The 23,109-nt window shown below is 46.5% G+C and overlaps 1 protein-coding gene across 1 annotated transcript; it reads left to right on the forward strand.

Moving 5' to 3' along the window:
• Nucleotides 1-427: 427 nt before the first annotated feature.
• On the forward strand, nucleotides 428-22,887 carry LOC117797008 (proprotein convertase subtilisin/kexin type 5-like). Its single transcript, XM_034647340.1, has 8 exons — nucleotides 428-504; nucleotides 2,440-2,576; nucleotides 3,395-3,595; nucleotides 7,119-7,319; nucleotides 16,350-16,433; nucleotides 18,116-18,311; nucleotides 21,245-21,462; nucleotides 22,496-22,887. Exons 1-8 carry the CDS (start codon nucleotides 428-430, stop codon nucleotides 22,885-22,887), a joined length of 1,506 nt encoding a protein of 501 aa, XP_034503231.1.
• Nucleotides 22,888-23,109: the final 222 nt, after the last annotated feature.

Consider the following 23,109-nt stretch of genomic DNA (forward strand, 5'->3'; position numbering starts at 1 on the left):
CCAAAGTTCTCCAACTCTACAAGTCAAAGATGGGAGGTCTCCACGTCACCTCCGTTTCCTAGCCTGGTCTGCCTGCTAGGGCCCACAGGTGCCTATCTTGGAAGAAAAGCTAAGAAGGCAGAGGAGAAAAAAGGCAGGCCCAGATAATTCATAAGCTGCATAATTCCTCCCTGTCACGTTAAGAACTGGGTGACAGCTTCACCCCCCAGTTCTTCTCTTCACCTTTCCACAAACGTGGCCAGGGACACGAGATTGATGTTACTCTCCAGAGGAAGAAACTGAAGGTCAGAGTGGCTGTGGGTTTCCTCATGTTGCACCCCAAGCCAGTTGGTAGGGGGTGTCCAGGTTCAGGTCACCTCAACTTTAGTGGGCTGGCTCCTCCTGTCACCGCACTGCCTTTCGCCTCTATCATATTCGAGGGGCGGTCATGGGTGAGAAGATGCTGAGAGGTGTCAGGAGCTTGGGAGGGAAAGGGGAGCCCAATGAGCTGAAGCATATCAAAAAGTATCAGCTTTATCATTACTTAAGCTTAGAGTTTTCATTCAACTCTCATAGACAGTCTCCATAATATAGAAAGCCTGTGCTCTCTATATTAACTATGTCCACATCTCCACATTCCTGACCTACTGGTTTAAAGTACCGTTCCATAAACAGGGAGGAGGGATGGAGAAGAGACCCCCAAACGTGATTATTATAAGGTAGAACAGAGGAGAGTAAGTGAGCAGAAAGCAATCTGTCATGTTCACAGCTGCCCTTTGCCCAGCACACAGCCAGTCACAGACACCCCAGGCAGAGACGAACAGCAGAAATGCAAACATTCTTTGGTAAGGACACATGGTTGGGGGCACAGAATGTTCCTCAAAGAACCGAGGAAGGAGAACAGACTCGAATAACAACCATGCAGAAGTGGGTGAGGAGGAAAAAAATAATAATAAGATGTAGGTAAGGAATTCTCCTGTTTGTTCCTTTCTCTGCATCCCTGGTCTAACTGAGTCCTTCCTCACGTTGTTGACGTGAGAGCACAGCCCTCCACCTGCACCTGCTTCCCCGTCACCTGAGAGCACCTGTTCCACCTTGGAGCCAGCCCTGCAAGCCGCTCCTGCGCGCTGCTGCCCGTGGATGAACAGGGTCCATAAAACCCTTGAGAAATAAACACACGGAAAGAACATGCCCAGTATCCCCGAGATTAAAACAGGAGATATTTGTTTCAAGAAACACACAGGTATAACCCTTAGAATGTTTAGTAACTTTGAAGAAAGCGAATAATACAATATATTAAAGTTGTTAATGAAGAAATACAAAGCTTTCCTCGCATACCTTGTTGATGCTATGAAATTCATCAAAGGGCAAAGGTCAGCTTGATTCTGCTCCCTCTTCAAATGGGCTGGTAATTCAGTGGAGTCTGAACTACAGCATTCGGGCACCTGGGTGGCTCAGTCGGTTAAGCGTCTGCCTTCGGCTCAGGTCATGATCCTGGGGTCCTGGGATCAAGTCCCGCATCAGGCTCCCTGCTCAGCGGGGGGTCTGTTTCTCCCTCTGCCCTCCCCCCACTTGTGATCGTGCTGTCTCTCAAAAATAAATAAGTAAATAAAAAGTTAAAAAAAGGTTTGAAAAAAATAAAATACAACATTCCACTGTAGAATGAGAAGGGACATTATGCATAAAAATATAAATAGGTAAAAACTAAGACACTTCACTCTTAATAATCTAGTTTTAAAAGTAACAATTAAAAAAAATCTAGTTGTAGACATTTTGGTAAGTTACTTGAACTCAATACTGAGCTGTTTCCAAACGTCTGCGTGGAGTCCTTGTCCTTCACAGGAGTCAGAAAGGCCAGCATGAAGCCAGGAACTTCCAGAGCTCTGAATCTCCCACTGGGTAATGAGATACACAGACCACTAGGTTACATGAAACACAGATAACAGACACTCCCCAAGTTCTCCAATTCGACTCTACAAGTCAAAGGTGGGAGGTCTCCACGTCACCTCACCTTCTAGTTGCCGTATTACGGAAGCACACAAACTGTCTGTTCAAATCCCAGGCCTGCCTTTAACAACCTATGAGACTTTGAGCATTTCACCTCGAGACTCAGTTCCCTTACCTAGAAACTAAAGACAAGTAATAGCTACCATATGGGAATTGCATGGAGGTTGAAATGAGGCTTAATGCATCATCAGTACTCCATAAATAAATATGGGTACCCCTTTCCTTCTCCCCAGCCTCTTCTGCCCCTGACGATGTGTCCTCAGGGTCCAGAGGGAGATGGTTAATGACTTGTTTGGTGAGCACACATAGACCAAGTTTTTGTCCTTGAAACCCAAATATCTACACCTGTTGAAAACGATGTGTAGACAGAGGTCAGGATATTAAATTATGGTGGTGAAGAAAAATACGTCAACATAGCTCACGGAAGAAACTCCACCTCCAACCCCCCCTTAGGTTTGAACACCACTGTTACAAGACCTGTCCCGAGAAGACCTACAGCGAAGAATCGGAATGCAAAGCGTGTGAGACCAACTGTGGCAGCTGTGACCAGCATCAGTGCTACTGGTGTGAAGAGGGCTTCTTTCTCCTGGGTAAGCCTGAGAACCGCATGGCACAAAGGCGGAACAAGTCTCCAGAGCCCCACCCAGACATGAGAGCCCTCGCTTGATTGGTTTCAGACTCTTCCTGTGCCTCTTGTCCAAGGATGGATTTTAATTTGGTTTGAAAATAAACATTAGCCAGGACTCCTTCCTTCTGCTTTTATCACCAAAGCAGAGTTCCTATGTTGCTCATTCATTTCAAACATCTCCAAGCTGATGGAAACAGGAGTGAAGGGGGCGGCTGGGGGGGAATGCTGAAGAGAAATGCCTTAGAACGAATCACCTGGGACATTCAGAACCAGGACTCTTTCCTGGAGACTGAAGCCACGCTATATATTCCTAAGCACTGATAAGTTCCACAAGATCCTTTGTCTTCGGGTTTGGCCAATCCCAGATGGTTAAGAAAGAAATACACTAGGAACCTTCCAGTGGAAGGACGGACAGTCCAATGCTCTCGAATGTTTGCAGGATCAGCCCACACTGATCTCCTGTGGTTCTATACAAAGGTTTATTTGATTTGTACTTTTTTCAAGGCCCTGAGAATTTAAAGTTCTTTACTCCATGCTCTTCGCCCTTTAACCCCTTGAGCAAACTTCAATGCTTGGTTAAAAGAGGACTGGCATGTTGGACTTAAGACACATTTCTTGGTTGAAATAAGCTTATGCCAGTTGGGTTTCTTTAAAAACAAACTCAAATGAAGAATGTTCCTGAGATTCTCCGTGGCCTGTTTAGAACTCGGCCGCGCACAGAGCCCAGGCCAAGGGAGCCAGGGACCTACCCTCCTGACCCCTCCCTGTGTTCTCCTGCAGGCGGCTCATGTGTGAGGAGCTGTGGCCCTGGCTACTTCGGGGACCCAGAGCTGGGACAATGTGAGCGCTGCCACCCGGCCTGTGAGACCTGCACTGGCTTCGGCCACCATCAGTGTAGCAGCTGCCAGCAAGGGCTGCAACTGCAGCAGGGGACGTGTGCGGGGCCTGCCCAGACCCAGGAGGAAGGCAAATTCTGGAATGGTATGTGCCTCCTGAAAGAGAGAGAGAGAGAGAGAGAGAGAGAGAGCACGAGTGAAAGCAGGTGTCTGGCCACCTTCTCTGCCTGCCTCCCTCCCTCTTTAACACTTGCTTTTGGGCTAGCCCAGAGATGAAGGCCTGGAGTCAACCAAAGCTTGGGGTGGGAAAGGGTAAGAAGCTGTGGTTCGTTGGCATCTGACCTGATGGGAAACCCAAAGCACAGCCTATGGTTGGTGTGGCCTGTGAGTTCCTATCCAGCGGAGGAGACCTCAGAGCAGGTAAAGGGGGCCATGTAGGGAAGTGGCCCAATGACCAATGTCGCAAAGATCTCAGAATAGCTTCTATGTAAGGTAAAGGGAAATGACTGGTAAGGGTGGGCTTTTTCGGTTGGACAAGGAAGAACTGCTCTAAAGTACTGGAACTGAAGCTGGGACCACTGATCTTTCTGGCTGACTGATTAGAACCTAGCATCATCCAAGCTTGCCTTTTAAAAGTCCCCCCTCCAGGGGCGCCTGCGTGGCTCACTCAGTGAAGCGTCCCACTCTTGATTTCGGCTCAGGTCATGATCTCAGGGTCGTGAGATCGAGCCCCAAGTCCGGCTCCACACTCAGTGGGGAGTCTGCTTGAGATTCTCCCTCTCCCTCTTCCTCTCCCCCTACTCGTGCTGTCTCACAAGTAAAATAAAATGAAAGTCCCCCCTCCAGTTACAGGTGGGGAAATGGGGGACTTTGACGGGGGCAGGAGGAAGGGTGTGGGAGCTTGCCATCTAACAGTAAAGGCTCGTGCATGTTCGCTCATTCCTACCTGTGTCTTCAGTACTGACCTCCTCACACTGGAGTCTCAGTCACAAGCTTCCTTGCAAGGTAGTTACAAACTCCAATGACCTCTCTGAATCTCTGGTGGTTAAAAAACAAAACCCTCTTCCTGCTGGAAAAATCTGACTCACATTCTATGCAGAGACACTCATGAAAACAAGAGATGCTCTCCGTTTGATTTCAAGGCAAGGATTTGTTAAAAAGGTCATTTCAGTGCAGTGGCCGTGGAAGTCTGCTCGGGATGAGTCTTCGAAGGGCCGGGGCGAGGGACAGATCCCAGGGAAGGAGAGAGGCTCTTTGCTGGGTCTGAGGAGGGACATCCAGGGCGACTGTCCACCACGAGTGTCACGTATGTGACTTAAAGGAAAAGCAGCACAGAGACCATCACAAACCCAGCAACCAAAGGCCACGGAGAACACAGGCCAATTTCAGAGACATAGCTGGGAAGAAAATCATTCAATCCAGATTGGGATATCTTCTGTGAATTATAGCTGGACCCAAATGCTGAAAACGAGTTTGTCTGGCATTCAGGCATTTAAGAGACAGCGCAAGCCAAGAGGAAAATAGTCTGGTGCTGTGTTTCTAGCTCAGAACATCTGTATTTTATCTGGCATCCAGATGATGAAAAGGTCCAGGGAGCCAAGAGTCAGAGCAGATTTGATTCCCCAAATGATGACATGTCCCTTTCAACTGGACTACGCACTTTGCAAAGCAGAAGTCGGGCCTCGACTGTTCCCCTTTGTCAGAGCACCACGCCCACCCCTCCGCACTTTCCACTGTCAAGATACAGTGTTTTTGAAGCAAGGAAGGTATTAGTCCATTTGGGGATTTAGCACTAATAAGGGATTTGGGAAACAGATGAGAATGTTTCTCATGGCTGGACAAAAGCAATAAAGTCAGCGACATGGCTGCACTTCTCTATGATCTAGGAAATCAGACATGCAGACTATTAGCAGTGAGGAAAAACAGTTTCTTCACTGAGCAAGGTAAGGCCCTTGCTCAGCTTCCCCAGCAGTGTTTAGACAACACTGAGGTACACAGTAAGTGGGAAATGCACTCCATTAAGTCCTGGGAGTATTTGAGCCAACGCCTACATCTTTCCCCTGACTTCTAACTCTTTAAAAAACAAAACAAAACAACACAAAACAAAAACAAAAACAAAAACAAAAACAAAAACAACCAAGGTTGAGAGCATAATAGGACAGAAGGTTCCAGAAAACAGGCACTAATTAGCCACCCCTTTCAGATGAGGCTAAGCAGGTTGCAGCCATCCTGGGGCAACTCAGAGGGAGCCCAGACAATGGACAGAATGATCCTAAAAGAATAGAGCTGCCTCGTGATCTCAGCAAGGGGGTGTTGGGGCTTTTGACACAGTTGCAGATCCACATAGGGAAGGTAAAATGGGACAAACTTCAGTCCCCTCCTTCACCCACATTACCTCCCAGCAGAAACAATCAGATCTTGTTTGCATCCGAAGACCACGACTGCCCCCATTGTCTGGCCAGCATGAGTTGGGGAAATAGCCTTGAAATAAAAATCCAACTAGACTTCCCTGAACCCCTCTTTTAATAAGGTGGCTTCCCATGATGAGAAGACCATCATTCTTTGTTAACTACACACACGGTGGGACTACCTCCCGCCCCAGTCAAAGGATGGAGATTTCCCTACACGTTGGACCATGCCCGGCCAATCCTCCAGCCAAGACTAAGTGATCCCCAAAGATGGCCGCTCAACTCTGTTCTTCCTGCCAGCAAAGAATAGCTTGCACCAAAGTACAGATCCCTACAAGATCCCCTGTCCTCGTCACTAATATCCTGTGAAGATTCCAAGTTCAATGTCCCTGCATGGCAACAACAGAACCAATATTAAGTAGGCTGCTAATGGCTCCCACAGTGACTCAGGCATCACAGAGCGACCATCGGTGAAAACGTTCAGGTGTGGCAGGCCACGGTTCGGCTGCTTTCCTGAAACCATCGTTGGGAATGGAAACAGTTTACTCTATGACTGTTAAGTCATTTGGATTTTCTTAAGTGGTTTTGCCCCTGGTAGTACCAGAAAGTCCTAAGAATAATTCCTGCACATTTCCCCTACCCACCTATTTCCATCATCGATTAAAACCGTGTTTGTAGCAGGCTGTAATTACATATTCTGATGATAGTTTAATCTACAAAGCGCAGACATGGGGAATTAACTTTTTATCTTTGACCACATCCTAACAATTTCTCACTAGCCTGTCTTTTGATCTTAATTCCTAGGCCCTGAGGAATCCCAGAGTCAGTCACAAACACAGCCATATGTAAAAAATAAATCTCAGTGGTGGGAAGATATGTTGTCTATGTGTAACCAAATCTTCGAGAGCTTTAAAGATGCCACGAAAATCTAATTTTTAGAAGGACTTTGTAGATATATACAGTTGCCTCGCTTAGAAAGGAGGACCTCATTTTTACTTAATTAACCAACCAGAACTCAGTGAAGAAAACACAGGACTCTGGATGAGTAAATGATTAAACCTTTNGAGAGAGAGAGAGAGAGAGAGAGAGAGAGAGAGAGAGAGCACGAGTGAAAGCAGGTGTCTGGCCACCTTCTCTGCCTGCCTNTGAAGAATGTTCCTGAGATTCTCCGTGGCCTGTTTAGAACTCGGCCGCGCACAGAGCCCAGGCCAAGGGAGCCAGGGACCTACCCTCCTGACCCCTCCCTGTGTTCTCCTGCAGGCGGCTCATGTGTGAGGAGCTGTGGCCCTGGCTACTTCGGGGACCCAGAGCTGGGACAATGTGAGCGCTGCCACCTGGCCTGTGAGACCTGCACTGGCTTCGGCCACCATCAGTGTAGCAGCTGCCAGCAAGGGCTGCAACTGCAGCAGGGGACGTGTGCGGGGCCTGCCCAGACCCAGGAGGAAGGCAAATTCTGGAATGGTATGTGCCTCCTGAGAGAGAGAGAGAGAGAGAGAGAGAGAGAGAGAGAGAGCACGAGTGAAAGCAGGTGTCTGGCCACCTTCTCTGCCTGCCTCCCTCCCTCTTTAACACTTGCTTTTGGGCTAGCCCAGAGATGAAGGCCTGGAGTCAACCAAAGCTTGGGGTGGGAAAGGGTAAGAAGCTGTGGTTCGTTGGCATCTGACCTGATGGGAAACCCAAAGCACAGCCTATGGTTGGTGTGGCCTGTGAGTTCCTATCCAGCGGAGGAGACCTCAGAGCAGGTAAAGGGGGCCATGTAGGGAAGTGGCCCAATGACCAATGTCGCAAAGATCTCAGAATAGCTTCTATGTAAGGTAAAGGGAAATGACTGGTAAGGGTGGGCTTTTTCGGTTGGACAAGGAAGAACTGCTCTAAAGTACTGGAACTGAAGCTGGGACCACTGATCTTTCTGGCTGACTGATTAGAACCTAGCATCATCCAAGCTTGCCTTTTAAAAGTCCCCCCTCCAGGGGCGCCTGCGTGGCTCACTCAGTGAAGCGTCCCACTCTTGATTTCGGCTCAGGTCATGATCTCAGGGTCGTGAGATTGAGCCCCAAGTCCGGCTCCACACTCAGTGGGGAGTCTGCTTGAGATTCTCCCTCTCCCTCTTCCTCTCCCCCTACTCGTGCTGTCTCACAAGTAAAATAAAATGAAAGTCCCCCCTCCAGTTACAGGTGGGGAAATGGGGGACTTTGACGGGGGCAGGAGGAAGGGTGTGGGAGCTTGCCATCTAACAGTAAAGGCTCGTGCATGTTCGCTCATTCCTACCTGTGTCTTCAGTACTGACCTCCTCACACTGGAGTCTCAGTCACAAGCTTCCTTGCAAGGTAGTTACAAACTCCAATGACCTCTCTGAATCTCTGGTGGTTAAAAAACAAAACCCTCTTCCTGCTGGAAAAATCTGACTCACATTCTATGCAGAGACACTCATGAAAACAAGAGATGCTCTCCGTTTGATTTCAAGGCAAGGATTTGTTAAAAAGGTCATTTCAGTGCAGTGGCCGTGGAAGTCTGCTCGGGATGAGTCTTCGAAGGGCCGGGGCGAGGGACAGATCCCAGGGAAGGAGAGAGGCTCTTTGCTGGGTCTGAGGAGGGACATCCAGGGCGACTGTCCACCACGAGTGTCACGAATGTGACTTAAAGGAAAAGCAGCACAGAGACCATCACAAACCCAGCAACCAAAGGCCACGGAGAACACAGGCCAATTTCAGAGACATAGCTGGGAAGAAAATCATTCAATCCAGATTGGGATATCTTCTGTGAATTATAGCTGGACCCAAATGCTGAAAACGAGTTTGTCTGGCATTCAGGCATTTAAGAGACAGCGCAAGCCAAGAGGAAAATAGTCTGGTGCTGTGTTTCTAGCTCAGAACATCTGTATTTTATCTGGCATCCAGATGATGAAAAGGTCCAGGGAGCCAAGAGTCAGAGCAGATTTGATTCCCCAAATGATGACATGTCCCTTTCAACTGGACTACGCACTTTGCAAAGCAGAAGTCGGGCCTCGACTGTTCCCCTTTGTCAGAGCACCACGCCCACCCCTCCGCACTTTCCACTGTCAAGATACAGTGTTTTTGAAGCAAGGAAGGTATTAGTCCATTTGGGGATTTAGCACTAATAAGGGATTTGGGAAACAGATGAGAATGTTTCTCATGGCTGGACAAAAGCAATAAAGTCAGCGACATGGCTGCACTTCTCTATGATCTAGGAAATCAGACATGCAGACTATTAGCAGTGAGGAAAAACAGTTTCTTCACTGAGCAAGGTAAGGCCCTTGCTCAGCTTCCCCAGCAGTGTTTAGACAACACTGAGGTACACAGTAAGTGGGAAATGCACTCCATTAAGTCCTGGGAGTATTTGAGCCAACGCCTACATCTTTCCCCTGACTTCTAACTCTTTAAAAAACAAAACAAAACAACACAAAACAAAAACAAAAACAAAAACAAAAACAAAAACAACCAAGGTTGAGAGCATAATAGGACAGAAGGTTCCAGAAAACAGGCACTAATTAGCCACCCCTTTCAGATGAGGCTAAGCAGGTTGCAGCCATCCTGGGGCAACTCAGAGGGAGCCCAGACAATGGACAGAATGATCCTAAAAGAATAGAGCTGCCTCGTGATCTCAGCAAGGGGGTGTTGGGGCTTTTGACACAGTTGCAGATCCACATAGGGAAGGTAAAATGGGACAAACTTCAGTCCCCTCCTTCACCCACATTACCTCCCAGCAGAAACAATCAGATCTTGTTTGCATCCGAAGACCACGACTGCCCCCATTGTCTGGCCAGCATGAGTTGGGGAAATAGCCTTGAAATAAAAATCCAACTAGACTCCCCTGAACCCCTCTTTTAATAAGGTGGCTTCCCATGATGAGAAGACCATCATTCTTTGTTAACTACACACACGGTGGGACTACCTCCCGCCCCAGTCAAAGGATGGAGATTTCCCTACACGTTGGACCATGCCCGGCCAATCCTCCAGCCAAGACTAAGTGATCCCCAAAGATGGCCGCTCAACTCTGTTCTTCCTGCCAGCAAAGAATAGCTTGCACCAAAGTACAGATCCCTACAAGATCCCCTGTCCTCGTCACTAATATCCTGTGAAGATTCCAAGTTCAATGTCCCTGCATGGCAACAACAGAACCAATATTAAGTAGGCTGCTAATGGCTCCCACAGTGACTCAGGCATCACAGAGCGACCATCGGTGAAAACGTTCAGGTGTGGCAGGCCACGGTTCGGCTGCTTTCCTGAAACCATCGTTGGGAATGGAAACAGTTTACTCTATGACTGTTAAGTCATTTGGATTTTCTTAAGTGGTTTTGCCCCTGGTAGTACCAGAAAGTCCTAAGAATAATTCCTGCACATTTCCCCTACCCACCTATTTCCATCATCGATTAAAACCGTGTTTGTAGCAGGCTGTAATTACATATTCTGATGATAGTTTAATCTACAAAGCGCAGACATGGGGAATTAACTTTTTATCTTTGACCACATCCTAACAATTTCTCACTAGCCTGTCTTTTGATCTTAATTCCTAGGCCCTGAGGAATCCCAGAGTCAGTCACAAACACAGCCATATGTAAAAAATAAATCTCAGTGGTGGGAAGATATGTTGTCTATGTGTAACCAAATCTTCGAGAGCTTTAAAGATGCCACGAAAATCTAATTTTTAGAAGGACTTTGTAGATATATACAGTTGCCTCGCTTAGAAAGGAGGACCTCATTTTTACTTAATTAACCAACCAGAACTCAGTGAAGAAAACACAGGACTCTGGATGAGTAAATGATTAAACCTTTGGCCCACAGAATCCCTAGAGGAACCACGTGTCTCCACTTGCCCTGATTNAATCCCTAGAGGAACCACGTGTCTCCACTTGCCCTGATTGTTAAACATCTCGGAATTTCAATAGGGGATCATCGAACCACCCCCAGCTAGAAATCAGCTACATGGGAAATCGGCAAACACTACAAATCAAGTTTTTGGTCTTGTGTTCCAAAAAGCCATTTTACCGGTACACCACTACTCTGACCTCGACCAAACTATTTTAAAATCCAAATTCGTTACTAAAAAGTCTCTCTAGTGGATGTAGGCTTTTGAGGTACGCATACCAGGATTCAGATCCTGGCTCTGTTCTTTACCAGCTGTGTGACCTTGAACAAGGTACTCACCCTGTCTGAATCTTAGTTCCGTCATCCATAAAGTAAGAACACGGAACAACTTCAGCCAAGGTCATTCCGGGAATTAAATGTGAGAACACACATAAAGCTCCCCGGACAGAAGACGACACAATAAAAGTTAAACTACTCCCCCGCCCTTTAACCTGACCCAGTCTTAACACGGGAAACACTAGTTCACTTTCAAAACAGTCTTCCCTGTCAAAAGCAAGTAATTCTGGGGGGCCTACATCAGGGATGAATAGTCCCAGAAAGAAGGCAGCAAATAGCAGTCAGCTGGGGTGCCTAGGAGCCAAGCAGAGTCCCGACTTAGCGAATAATGTGTATAAAGATGTCCATGGCCGCTTTACTTATAACAACCAAAAAAGGGGGGGGGATGGAGCAACCTAAAAATGTAACCAAAGAAAAATATTAAGTGAATTGTGCTTCATGCAAATACATAACCCATTAAAAATAGTGTGAACAAAGAATGTTAATAGCGAGAGAATATGCCTATAAAATTTAAAATATCAAATGCAGGGGCACCTGGGTGGCTCAGTCGGTAAAGCATCTGCCTTCAGCTCAGGTCATGATCCCAGGGTCCTGGGATCAAGCCCCACATGGGGCCCTACCCAGCAGGGAGGCTGCTTCTCCCTCTCCCCCTGCTTGCGCTCTCTCTCTGTCGAATAAATAAATAAAATCTTTAAAAAATGCAAAATGTAGTGTCAGTATTATCTACGCAGAAGACGTAAATGATTACACACACATGTGTGATCGTACTCACACGTTGCGTATGAAGCTGGGGAATCTACGTGCTGACGTACATACACCACAGGCATTTCTGGGTGGTAAGGTGATAGGTGAAATGGACCTTCTTCATCTTTCTTGCATTAAAAAAATAAAACGCTTTATTTTTTTTTTTCTAACAAAAAAAGAGCCTGTGTCCACTGCAAGCCCATCTTCGGTGAGGAGCCGGCCACAGCAGCGACGGCGGAAATTTCAAATCAAAAGAGGTAACAGGGAAATACGAATCACAGTGAATCAAAAACGTCTGTGACGTACAAACCAACCCAAGAAGATGGGCTACAAGGAGCAAATGGGGTGCAGAAGTCCTCAGAAACAGAAGGACGTGGTGACCACAACGTAGGCGCCCAAAGGCCAGAGACTGAGAGGGAACTCAGCCGTGGAGCTTTCTGGAACACTTAAGGGCGTTCCTGAGGTGCTGAGTGGTTATATCCGGGAGAAGCTACCAAGAAAAGCCTCCGTCCTTGCAGATGGGTAATAGGGCTGAAAAAGCACCTTTTGCCTTCCAGTCACTGTAGTAGCTTAGTATTTGAAATAGCAGAGAATGGGGGGAAAAAAACCCTAAGTGGTCACCAACGGTTATGAGTTAGAAAAAAGAAGTATGATACACCCACACAATGGAATGCTGCGGAGCCGTAAACAAGAGCGAAGGGGTTATGTGCTGAAAGAGGATGGGCCCCAAAATACATTATTACCAAAACAAAACAAAAACCAATGTGATAAACGTGTGAAAAGACATAGTTTATATAAAAAAGGGTGGAGAGATACTTTATGATATATTAACTTTCTTCGGTTTTGTTCAGGATTTTTTTAACTGGGCGAGTATTGCTTATTTTAAAAAAATTTTTTAGGGGCGCCTGGGTGGCACAGCGGTTAGGCGTCTGCCTTCAGCTCAGGGCATGATCCCGGCGTTATGGGATCGAGCCCCACATCAGGCTCCTTCGTTATGAGCCTGCTTCTTCCTCTCCCACTCCCCCTGCTTGGGTTCCCTCTCTCGCTGGCTGTCTCTATCTCTGTCGAATAAATAAATAAAATCTTTAAAAAAAAGAAAAAATTTTTAAATAAAACTCCCCTTTATATGGTTTAGCTATAGTCATTTCTGAAGGACAGACATTTTCTTGGTCAGGGTGATTTTTTTTCTTTGAGGTCTTGTCCAGTCTAGAATTCCTGGAGTGGAAAAAAATGAAAACCATGATCAATATCAAAATTTACTTGTGATTAAGTCCCTAATCTTTTATGATAAAAAGCTGTGGCGGGCAATGACGATCCATGGCCCCCCACTTAATTGCTGTTAACTGTGTGCACAGAACACCCTCTAGTGGACATATCCTGGCATTACAGAATTTTACATCAAGGGTAACCCAGTAAAATCTCAAACCGCCAGAATGTGAGATATATGTAATTATAAATACATATGTAGATATATACATTATATTTTACAAAAATGTGAGAAAATTCATTGAAATTCTTATCTTTCTAAATAAAAAATTTTAGTATAAGAACAATAAAATCGGGACACCTGGGTGGTTCAGTCAGTTAAGAGTTTGCCTTCTGCTCAGGTCATGATTCCAGGGTCCTGGGATAGACCCCACTTCGGGCTCCCGGATGGGTGGGGAGTCTGCCTCTTCCTCTCTCTCCGCCCCTCCCCTCCACTCGTCTGTGCTCGCTCGCTCACTCGGTCTCAAATAAATAAACAAAAAAAATCTTTTTAAAAAAACCGATAAAATAAAAAATTCAAACCCTGAGGGGGGAAAAATTCAACACCTGGCCTAGACATATAATATAAAAGATTGTCGAGGTGTCTGATAAATATTATTTTGCTATTATTTTTTAGAACTGCTCTCAGCCATTGAGTATCTTTTGTTTCAGTTCCACTGAAATATAATTGATGTAAAGCTGTCAGGCTTAACAAGTATAATGGGATGACTTGATACACCTATGTATTGCAAAATGATTACGGCCATAAGGTTAACACATCCACCACCCCTTGTGTGTGTGTGTGTGTGTGTGTGTGTGTGTGTGTGAACTTAAAAGAGCTACTCTCTTAGCAACTTTCGCATATACAGTAGAGCATTAGTTATAGACACCATGCTGGACCTTACATCCCCAGGACTTACTCACCTTATGACTGGAAGGTTGTACCTTTGGTCCCCTCTCACCCATTCCCCCACCCCACCCCGATCCCTGGCAACCACCAATCTACTCTAGGAGTTTGGTTTCCTTGTAGGCTGTACATACAAGTGAGATCACATAGTATTTGTCTTTCTCTCTCTGACATATTTCATTTAGCCTAATGCTCAAGATTTATCCATTTGTTGCAAATGGCGACACTTCCTTCTTTTTTATGGCCAAATAGTGCTCCTTTCTACACATATAACCCATCTTCTTTATCCATTCATGCATCGATGGACACTTGGGTGGTTTCCACGTCTTGGCCCTTGTAAATAATGTGCAATGAACGTGGGAGGACAGGTATCCCTTCAAGATAGTGGTTTCATTTCCTTCGGTTATATACACAGAAGTGGAATTGCTGGAGCATAGGGTAGTTCCGTTTTTAATCTTTTGAGGACCCTCCATACCGCTTTGCCACAGTAGCTGTGCCCATTTACAGCCCCAGCAACGGTGCACAAGGGTTCCCTTTTCTCCACCTCCTCACTGACACTTGCTATCTCCTCGGGACCCCAGCCCTTCTAACAGATGTGAGGTGCTCTTTTGATCTGCGTCTCCCTGTTGATTAGCGAGGACTGATGTTGGCAACCAAACTGTTGCTCATTTCTGCCGCCTTCTCTTTTGGGTTAGGTGAGACCGTCAGGATCCCAAGGCCTTCCGGGAAACACCCGGTCGGGCGGAGATTCCTGTGGTCTTTTGTGGGAAGCCTGTGCCTGGCCCTGCTGTGTACAAGGCTAACTGAGCTCTTAACAGCTCCCCCAAGGGAGAGTACCCCAGCAAGGCAGTCTCCTGGAAAACCAAGGCAGAGTTCTCTCTCCAGACTGGGAGAGCACTGCCAGTCCGCATGGCAGGACGATCATGTATGTCTCCATCCACACCAGTCTGTCTGTCTGTCTACCTACCTCTGCATCTAGTTTCCTCTGTGGCGAATCTTGGCAGCTTATCAACCATAGCACCTTCAGAGAAACCAAGCGACGCCTCCCGGTGCCACTCCAGGCACGGAACAGAGGGCAAGGGGAGAGGACTAAAGCCAAAGGTTGGGAAACGGGGAGGTGTGGTACCCAAAGAGGAAACTGGGAGGAAGGAGGCAGAAGGTCTAGCATTTACTGAGCTGCTGTGTGTGCGCGTTACACACACTGTTTCACACAGTCTCCATGACAGTTCTCGAAGGCAGAGATCATCTGCTCTCATTCTAGAGACATGGAAAATAGGACTCTCCGAGTTTAATTGCCGTATCCATGGTTACCCTCCCGTAAGTGGCACAGCTAGGCTTTGAAGGCAGGTGTGACTACAGAACACGCTGTGTCAGACCAACTCTCGGAAGAGCAGGAAGGAGTGGGAAGCAAGAGACGGAGGGTGGGGAGGGAAGGGGATCGGAAGATGCCAACGGCAACAGTCGACTGAGGGTCCAGTCATTCCTATCACCCGTCCTCAGCTAGCTCTCCTTTTTCTAACTCTCCCCTGTGAGACTCATGCTGATTCCCAAGCAGCTCCTGAGATTCACTCAAGATCCCGCGTACTCACTGAGTGATGTCACCAAGGCTACTCTGTAGGTTTTCGAAATTGTCCCATGGACTTGCTGACTCCCTGGAAGAGCCGGGCCACCAAAGGGAATGCTCCTGGGGGAGAAAGGGAGAGAGGAACGCCTCTAATGTTTCCCAGGCGAATGGTGTAGTGACGGGATGGCCTGCTATCACCTGACCAACCAGAAAGCTCAGAGGTGGCTCCATTAGGTGAATGCTTAACGACGATTTGAGAGGAGATAAATTTAGGTTTGCATTCACAGTGGTTACTCTGAATAACACAGAAACCCAAACATTGACAGATTTTGAAACCTGGTTCCAAAGGGGGAAAAAAAAAAAAGAGGAAGGGAGGAAGGAAAAGGAAAAGGAAAAAGTTACTCCACAAAAGATGCAATGAATTCTGTTCTCATCTTGGAGGGAAGAGAAATGGTCATCTAAGAATCTTGGGGAAAGAAGTGATGACCTTTAACTAGAAAACTCTTTCATGCATGCACACACACAAGCATACACTCCCACAGATTTTTAACGTATGAAAGAAGGAACACCTGTTAGTTCCAACAGCCCCACTGCATTGAAGGCTATCCTGTCACCGGAAGTTTGCAAACCTTGTCTTGATAACCAATTGGAAGGAAGAGAAAAAATAAATGAACAAATGAAATACATGAATAAATGTATAAAGTCCACCACGCAGGTAATGAGTGGGTACCAGTGTTCAGCCAATGCAAAATTGAAGGGATTCTACTCTGGGCAGGAAGGAAGACAAGATTACCCATGAGATCCCTTCCAACGCTGTAATACTATGAGCCTGTTCAAAGGACACTGACTTCTGGTTTCTGTCTACACAGACATTTTGAGAGGACACCAGCCTTGTCATCCTTCTTGTAAAACCTGCAATGAATCTGCGACCCTGTGCACTTCGTGTCCAAAAGGTCAGTGTGGAGTATGACAGGAGGTGGCCGTGGCCAAGCCAATTCACTGTCACTCATGTATATCGGTGTCTTTATGTAAAAGGTTTGCAGGACTTGATCCAGTTCCTAACACAGTGGCTACTCTGGGAAAATGCAGGGGCCCAAACAGCAACCTCTAATAAAAACTGGTATTCAGGGGTGTATGGTGGGCTCAGTCGGTAGAGCGTGTGACTCTTGATCTCAGGGTTGTAAGTTCGAGTCCCATGTTGGGTGTCAAGATTACTTAAAAGAAAAAGAAAGAGAAAAGAAAAATGTCAATGTTCTTATCCAAAGGCATGATACAGTTATCTGTTGATTTGGCCACAGAATTTATTAGGGTCGCTGGGTACCTGACATTTCTAGAAGCTCCATTACTCTTTCAAGTGCATTAGCCAAAACAAGAGAACTCAGGGTAGAGACTCTAGGGGAGGGTAAATACCCTATCTGTTCTTTCCTTCTTTATTTCTGAATTTAGGGGAGAAAAAAATCCCCAAGAAGAAAAACTTTTTTTTTTTTTTTGAGATTTATTTATTTGAGAGAGAGGGAGCCTGACATGGGACTAGATCCCAGGATGCTGGGGTTATGACCTGAGCCGAAGGCAGATGCTTAACCGACTGAGCCACCCAGGCGCCCCAGCCAAGAACAACAACTTAACAGGTCAACAGATGAACTGCTTTATTGTCTATAATAACAAAACATCAGAAACAGCAACTTCCCTGAATTTGGGGAATATTTTATTAACATGGTACACTAACAGTGAGAACTTAAGAATTAAAAGTGACCATTAAAGTGGTCATTTTGTTGGAAGGTGCAATGTTCATGGTGAGCTGGGACGCAAAACAGTTTAAGATGACAGGTGCGCCACGATTCTAGCCCTTCGAAATATTAAAGTTTACAACCAAAAATTGAAGGAATTTTCTTGGGATTTTGGAGCTGAGGGTGATTTTAAAATAGTTTCCTTCAATAATGATGTTATCCGATTTTTTTCGATTAAAAATGAATAGACGGACCGTCCACTCCAGGTGGCGTTGGATGGTGGGGGACTTGCCACTATGTTAGTGTCCTAGCAGGAGAGGCTTCGGGAAGCAGAAAAATGGACTCCATCGAGCTGCACATGCGTAAGGGCCTTACAGGAAGACAGATAAAGGTGTTAACAGATCAACTGGGCAAAGGGAAGCCTCATAGTGACCTCAACCAGTATCAGTAGGAAAGCAAAAGAACAGAAAAGGGGGCGTTTGGGGGGCTCAGTCAGTTAAGCATCTGCCTTCGGCTCAGGTCATGATCTCAGGGTCTTGGGATCAAGTCCCGCATTGGGCTCCCTGCTCAGCGGGGAGCCTGCTTCTCCCTCTGCCTCTGCCTTTCCCCCCGCCCCCGATCATGCATTCTCTCTGTGTCTCAAATAAATTTTTTTAAAAAAAGAGAAAAAAAATAAACAGGGCAAAAGCCTCTGTGGTCGATTTCCTTTCTGGAGATTTAACTCCATGTGGAAGACTGAGCATCACTAATAAATACTTTGGTTTGCCCGAAATAAGTATTCCACATACTCGGGTCTTTGGAGAGGTTCCAAAAAGCTGCTGTGGGCATCCGTTCTCTGCATGGACATGGGTGCTGTCGGACCAGACACACGATGATCGTCTGCTCTGCCTTCTTCCCTGGGTTTCTAGGCACATATCTGCTGGCCCAGGCCTGTGTCTCCTCCTGTCCCGAAGGCACGTGGGCCTCGGCGAGGAGTGGCAGCTGCGAGAACTGTACCGAGGGCTGTGACTCCTGCTCTGGGGCCGATCTCTGCAGAAAGTGCCGGACTTGGCCAGACTTCCCTCTCCTCCTCCACGAAGGCAGGTGCTACAGCGAGTGTCCCATGTAAGTTTCCCTCTTTCTTCCGCATCCAGCTTGGGTCACTCTCCTATGGTACTTGGAGGACAATTCCTTCTTGCAGCAGAGAACGCCCCCTCCCCCGCGCCGGTTACAGAGCCTATGGACGTGTCCCCTCGCGACTCTGACATCACTGCTGGCCACAGCAGCCAAACCGTGCACGCGTCTCCCTTGTGACTATGATATGTACGTGTTTTTTACCTTTGTGAAAATACGCTCCTTTTCCACCTTGTGGTTATGATCGAGGAGTTGTCTTTTTTCCATTACAAAAGTTCAGGCTGTGAATACATGCATCTCTTCTTAAATGTTTACAGTAGGTGAGGTGTGAGGTATAAATAATAAATGTAGAATCATTCCTGGTAAATTATTTTTTGATTCCTCGTGGTTTCCTCGGTCCTCTGGTTTATAATTCCTTTTCTCTTCCCATCAGTGGTTCCACCTCCAGGACTTGAAAAGGAAGTGGAAACAGCAGATTGAAAAGTATATCCAGGAACTGTGAGGGACAAGCAACAGAAAATCTGAGTAGAATGGCTGAGAAAATGTGGGGCTTATTATGTCACAGAACAAAAAGTTTAAAATCCAGCATTGGTTACATCGGTGGCCAACACTTCTTTAAAGACCCACAATCTCTCCACTTTCCTTTTGTATCTTCCTCAGCTTGTCCTCCCCGAGCCACGTTGTCTGCTCCATCCCCAAACTTCCCCAGTTTACAGGGCAACAACCAGAGACAGAAAAGGGCACGTTTCTCTTCCTCCTCCTCTTTTTAAAAGGAAAGAAAACCTCCTCTGACTTCCCTTCACATCTCATTAGCCAGAATGCATCACTTAACATCTTCCAAAAAATGATCTCTGGTGAGAAGGATGGAAATAGAAGGATCAGTTTAGGCTACATAAGATTCACCCCTGAACAGCCAAATAAAATCAGAACACTGGCAGCCAGGACGACTGGAAAGAGGGAGGCGAGAAAGGAGTTTGGGGAAGTGACCAGGAGAATCTATTTGAAGGAATTAGGAATTTCATTTGCTCACTGATGAAAAGAACTTGATGGGAGAGCTCCAAGATCTAGGGTCAGGGTAGACCATTAGTATCTCCAGCCACTGCTGAGATACAGCCTATAGGGTACAAACGTAAGTCAGGGCACTCCAGAAGCTTCCAGTCCTGGTGGGGAAGCCAACATATTCAATTCATTTCCGCAAATAAGTAGTTAACAACTACTAGGTGTAAGAATTGACATCGGAAGCTAAGTTATAGTCAACTGAAGGTTCTCCATTCAGTCCAAAAAAGCTAAGATACTACTGTATAAGCAAGCCTGGTCTTAGCTTTCATCTGGATACTTTTTGGTTCCCTCCCTTCTACTAAACCCCTTCCTCTCCAATTTTTCTTTCATAAAACTACATTAGATATGGAACCTTTATTCACTCCTGTCCTATTTCTTCCTGATAAGTTCAATACATTTGCGTTTCCTGAATAAATCTAAGAATGGCTGGAAGAATGATGGAACAGATGTGAATGAGTTCATTAAAATGTCAAGTAAAGATGCCATCTAGGATCGCTTCCTGGCATTGATTCAGAAAGGACTCTAGTAGGCCGAGTTATCTGCCACAATTCGTCACCCCTCCACGTACCTATGCCCTCTGCTTGTCGCTTTGTGGCAACTTTCACAGACACAGGATGGACTTCCTTGACCCCTGGCTTTGGGCCGGGTTGATTTGCTTTGACCAACAGGATATTAGCAGAAGGGAAGCAGAGACTTACAGCCTGTCTGTCTGGATGACTTGCCCTCCTGTGCTTTGTCATGGCTCAGAGAAGAATGTGCCCCAGGAGGTCGTGGTGCCAGGGAAGATAAAGGGACATGAAGAAGATCTGAATTGAGCGTGTATCTCCGGGCCCAGCCTCCTTGCCCAGAGTTCATGCCTGAACTCTTTGAGCACAAGCTCAGCCTACATCTGCCCCCCCCCCGATACACGGGTGAGGAGTGTGGGGGTGTTTGGTCACACAGCACTATTAGGCCAACAACTGACAAACAGAATGAAAATTATAGAAAACAACTGGAATAGATACTGAGGACTTCGGAAGTCCATATTCTCTACACTGGTTTATGATTTTCCTGCTTCTAAACATTCCAGCTCTTCCCACCAGGTGTTTTCTTCCAAGAAACTGTCTAAATTTCCCTCATCTTCCAAATCTATTTGAAAAGGTTGAGGTTTTCGTATTTGCCGTGTTCACCCATCAGCGAGAGGTTTCTACAGAGTGATAATGTAATCATTCAGAGGTACTATATGTATATACAGACACCATATTCCACCTGGAAGAAAGGCAGTCATATAAACGTATCCTCCACTAGCAGCCACTGCAAATACGTTTGATGCCGTGTGCAAGCATTACATGTGCGTGTTGGAAAGAAGCCACCGGAGCTCAGCTGAGAGCATCCGAAAGCAAAAGCGGTTCCAATTGTGTTGGGCATTAAACCTTGGGCGCTTTTTAAAAATAACTTTTTAACTTGATTATGAATGACCATTTTATATTAAGGACTAAATTCAGTAATTTATGAAATTAACATTTTTCATTAAAAATGCATTGAATAAAAAACATTTTCTACTCTAACATAAGGCTCTAAATAAAAAAAAAAAAAGAATAAAAATTGGGAGATAAAATAGGGAAGCCAGAAGGTGGTTAAACGATCTACACATTAACAAAAGTTGTTTTCAAGCCAACCAAATGCACAAGGATCACACCTACCTTTTGATTTTTCTCTTCCCGGGTTTGATTGCTGAACCCTTCTTCCCCGGCAAATCTGACAGCCTCGTTCTGCCCCGCGATAGCTGCCATCCTGCCGGCGTTTGCAGTCCCAAGCCCTCTGCCACCAGGTATGACCCATTCCACAGCTGGAAAGCATCTCGAGTCGTGCTCTGTCTTCCACAGGGGCTCCTATGCAGAAGATGGCACGTGTAAGCACTGCAGCTCTCCTTGCAGCACTTGCGAAGGAAACGCCACCAACTGCCACTCTTGCCAAGGAAGTCTCATCCTACACCAGGGAGCATGCTGGGAAGCCTGCCCCGAGAGGCACGTGGCCATGGACGGGGTGTGCAAGCATTGCCCTGAGATGTGTCAGGACTGCATCCATGAGAAGACATGCAAAGGTACATAGGAGAATCCCAGGGGAGAGTGTGGCTGTCCCAAGCCACCGTCCCTGGGGACCGACTATTGAGGGGGCGGGGGTGTCCATGCAGAATGAAGGGAACCAGTCTCCTTATCTTTACCGAAATCTATACACCTCTGTGCACATCGCTGAGGAAATCAAGGGTGAGATTAAAGCCTTGCCATTATGGATTCTTCCAGTGAAGACAGATGAAAGCCCCTCTCCTGTGTGATTTCTTCCGTGCAGGTGCACTGAGCACTTAGGGGTATGCCAAGAACCATCCAAGCTGCTCGAGGTACAGACAAGACCCCAAAGTTCCTGCCTCTTGGCTACAGAATCTTATAGGGAGGCTGATAGTAATGAAACACAGAGGAAGCTAGAGAATTGCAACTGTTACAAAAGATAGGAAGGAGAAATTCAGGCGAAGACTGTAACACTCAAAATAGTACTCTGGCTAGGAATTCTTTGTCTGGAATTATCTCCAAGAAGGGCTAATTTCCTCTCCAGAATGAGACTCATTTACCTGGTGCTGTTCTACCAAAAGGATTCTCTTGGTGTGACCCAAAGTGTTTTCTTGGTTCCCCCCCCAATAAGAGAATGAATACAAATGAAAGAAACCCGCAATGCATTCCTCACACTGGGTAGCCATGCGTATGTCACTGAGCTACCCTATCAGTGAATGAAAACGTAACTAACGCAAGAATGTTTAAACCACTTGTGCACTGAATAGGGCATGCTTTTCGGGCTTTCAACAAAACCTCCAGCAGCTCATAGCTGGTCTGCCACAGCACTGAAATTTTTTACACCTCTAAGGGGCAGATCATTTCGGGCTGTAAACCCAGCGCCGTGTCATCAGGCCACTGTTTGTGGTGATCTGGGAGATATGCCCTGGCAGGTTTGGCGTGGGGCACATACATGAAAACACTCAGCTCAAAGGAGCCAGGGTGGTCTGGACAGGCTAGCCCACTCCAGAAGGAATGAATTCGTTTCTCCTGTGCCCGAGGGGGTAACGTGCTGCTTTCTCCTTCCCCCAGAGTGTATGCCTAAGTCCTTCCTGTACGAGGATATGTGCCATCCATCCTGTCCCCGCGGTTTCTATGCGGACATACGCCAGTGTGTCCCCTGCCACGAAGACTGTCTGGAGTGTAGTGGCCCCTCGGCAGACGACTGCGATCTCTGTGCCGAGCCATCCCTGGTTCTCTACGATGGACGGTGTTTGGACGAGTGTCCGGTGGGAACTTACTACGAGAAAGAGACTAAGGATTGCAGAGGTAAAGACTTGCGTGTGTACAGCCAAGCATTCCAGGGAGCCTGCCACAATGATGGCTTTCTGCTGAGACAAAGCAGGTGCTGGGGTTTGCAGGGGCTCGGCCCCCAAGCTGTCATCCCGTCGGTGTCCCTCCTGCTCAAGAAAGCAGATTTTTGAACCTGCTCTAATTTATTATTTATTTTTAAAATGAATCATTCATAAGCTTTGACCATGTAACTTTTCTTAATAACAAATCAGGTTGACCCTCCTCACAGCAGGGGCTCCGAACTGATCAAAAAGAATTCTCCTGTGAAGTTTAACAGCAGAGACAAGCCTTCAAAAGTCACCCAAAATGGAAGATTTTTTTTTTCTTAAAACTTGAAGCCACTAAAGGTTGAC

Source organism: Ailuropoda melanoleuca, chromosome 17, assembly GCF_002007445.2.
Source record: "Ailuropoda melanoleuca isolate Jingjing chromosome 17, ASM200744v2, whole genome shotgun sequence".
NCBI lineage: Eukaryota > Metazoa > Chordata > Mammalia > Carnivora > Ursidae > Ailuropoda > Ailuropoda melanoleuca.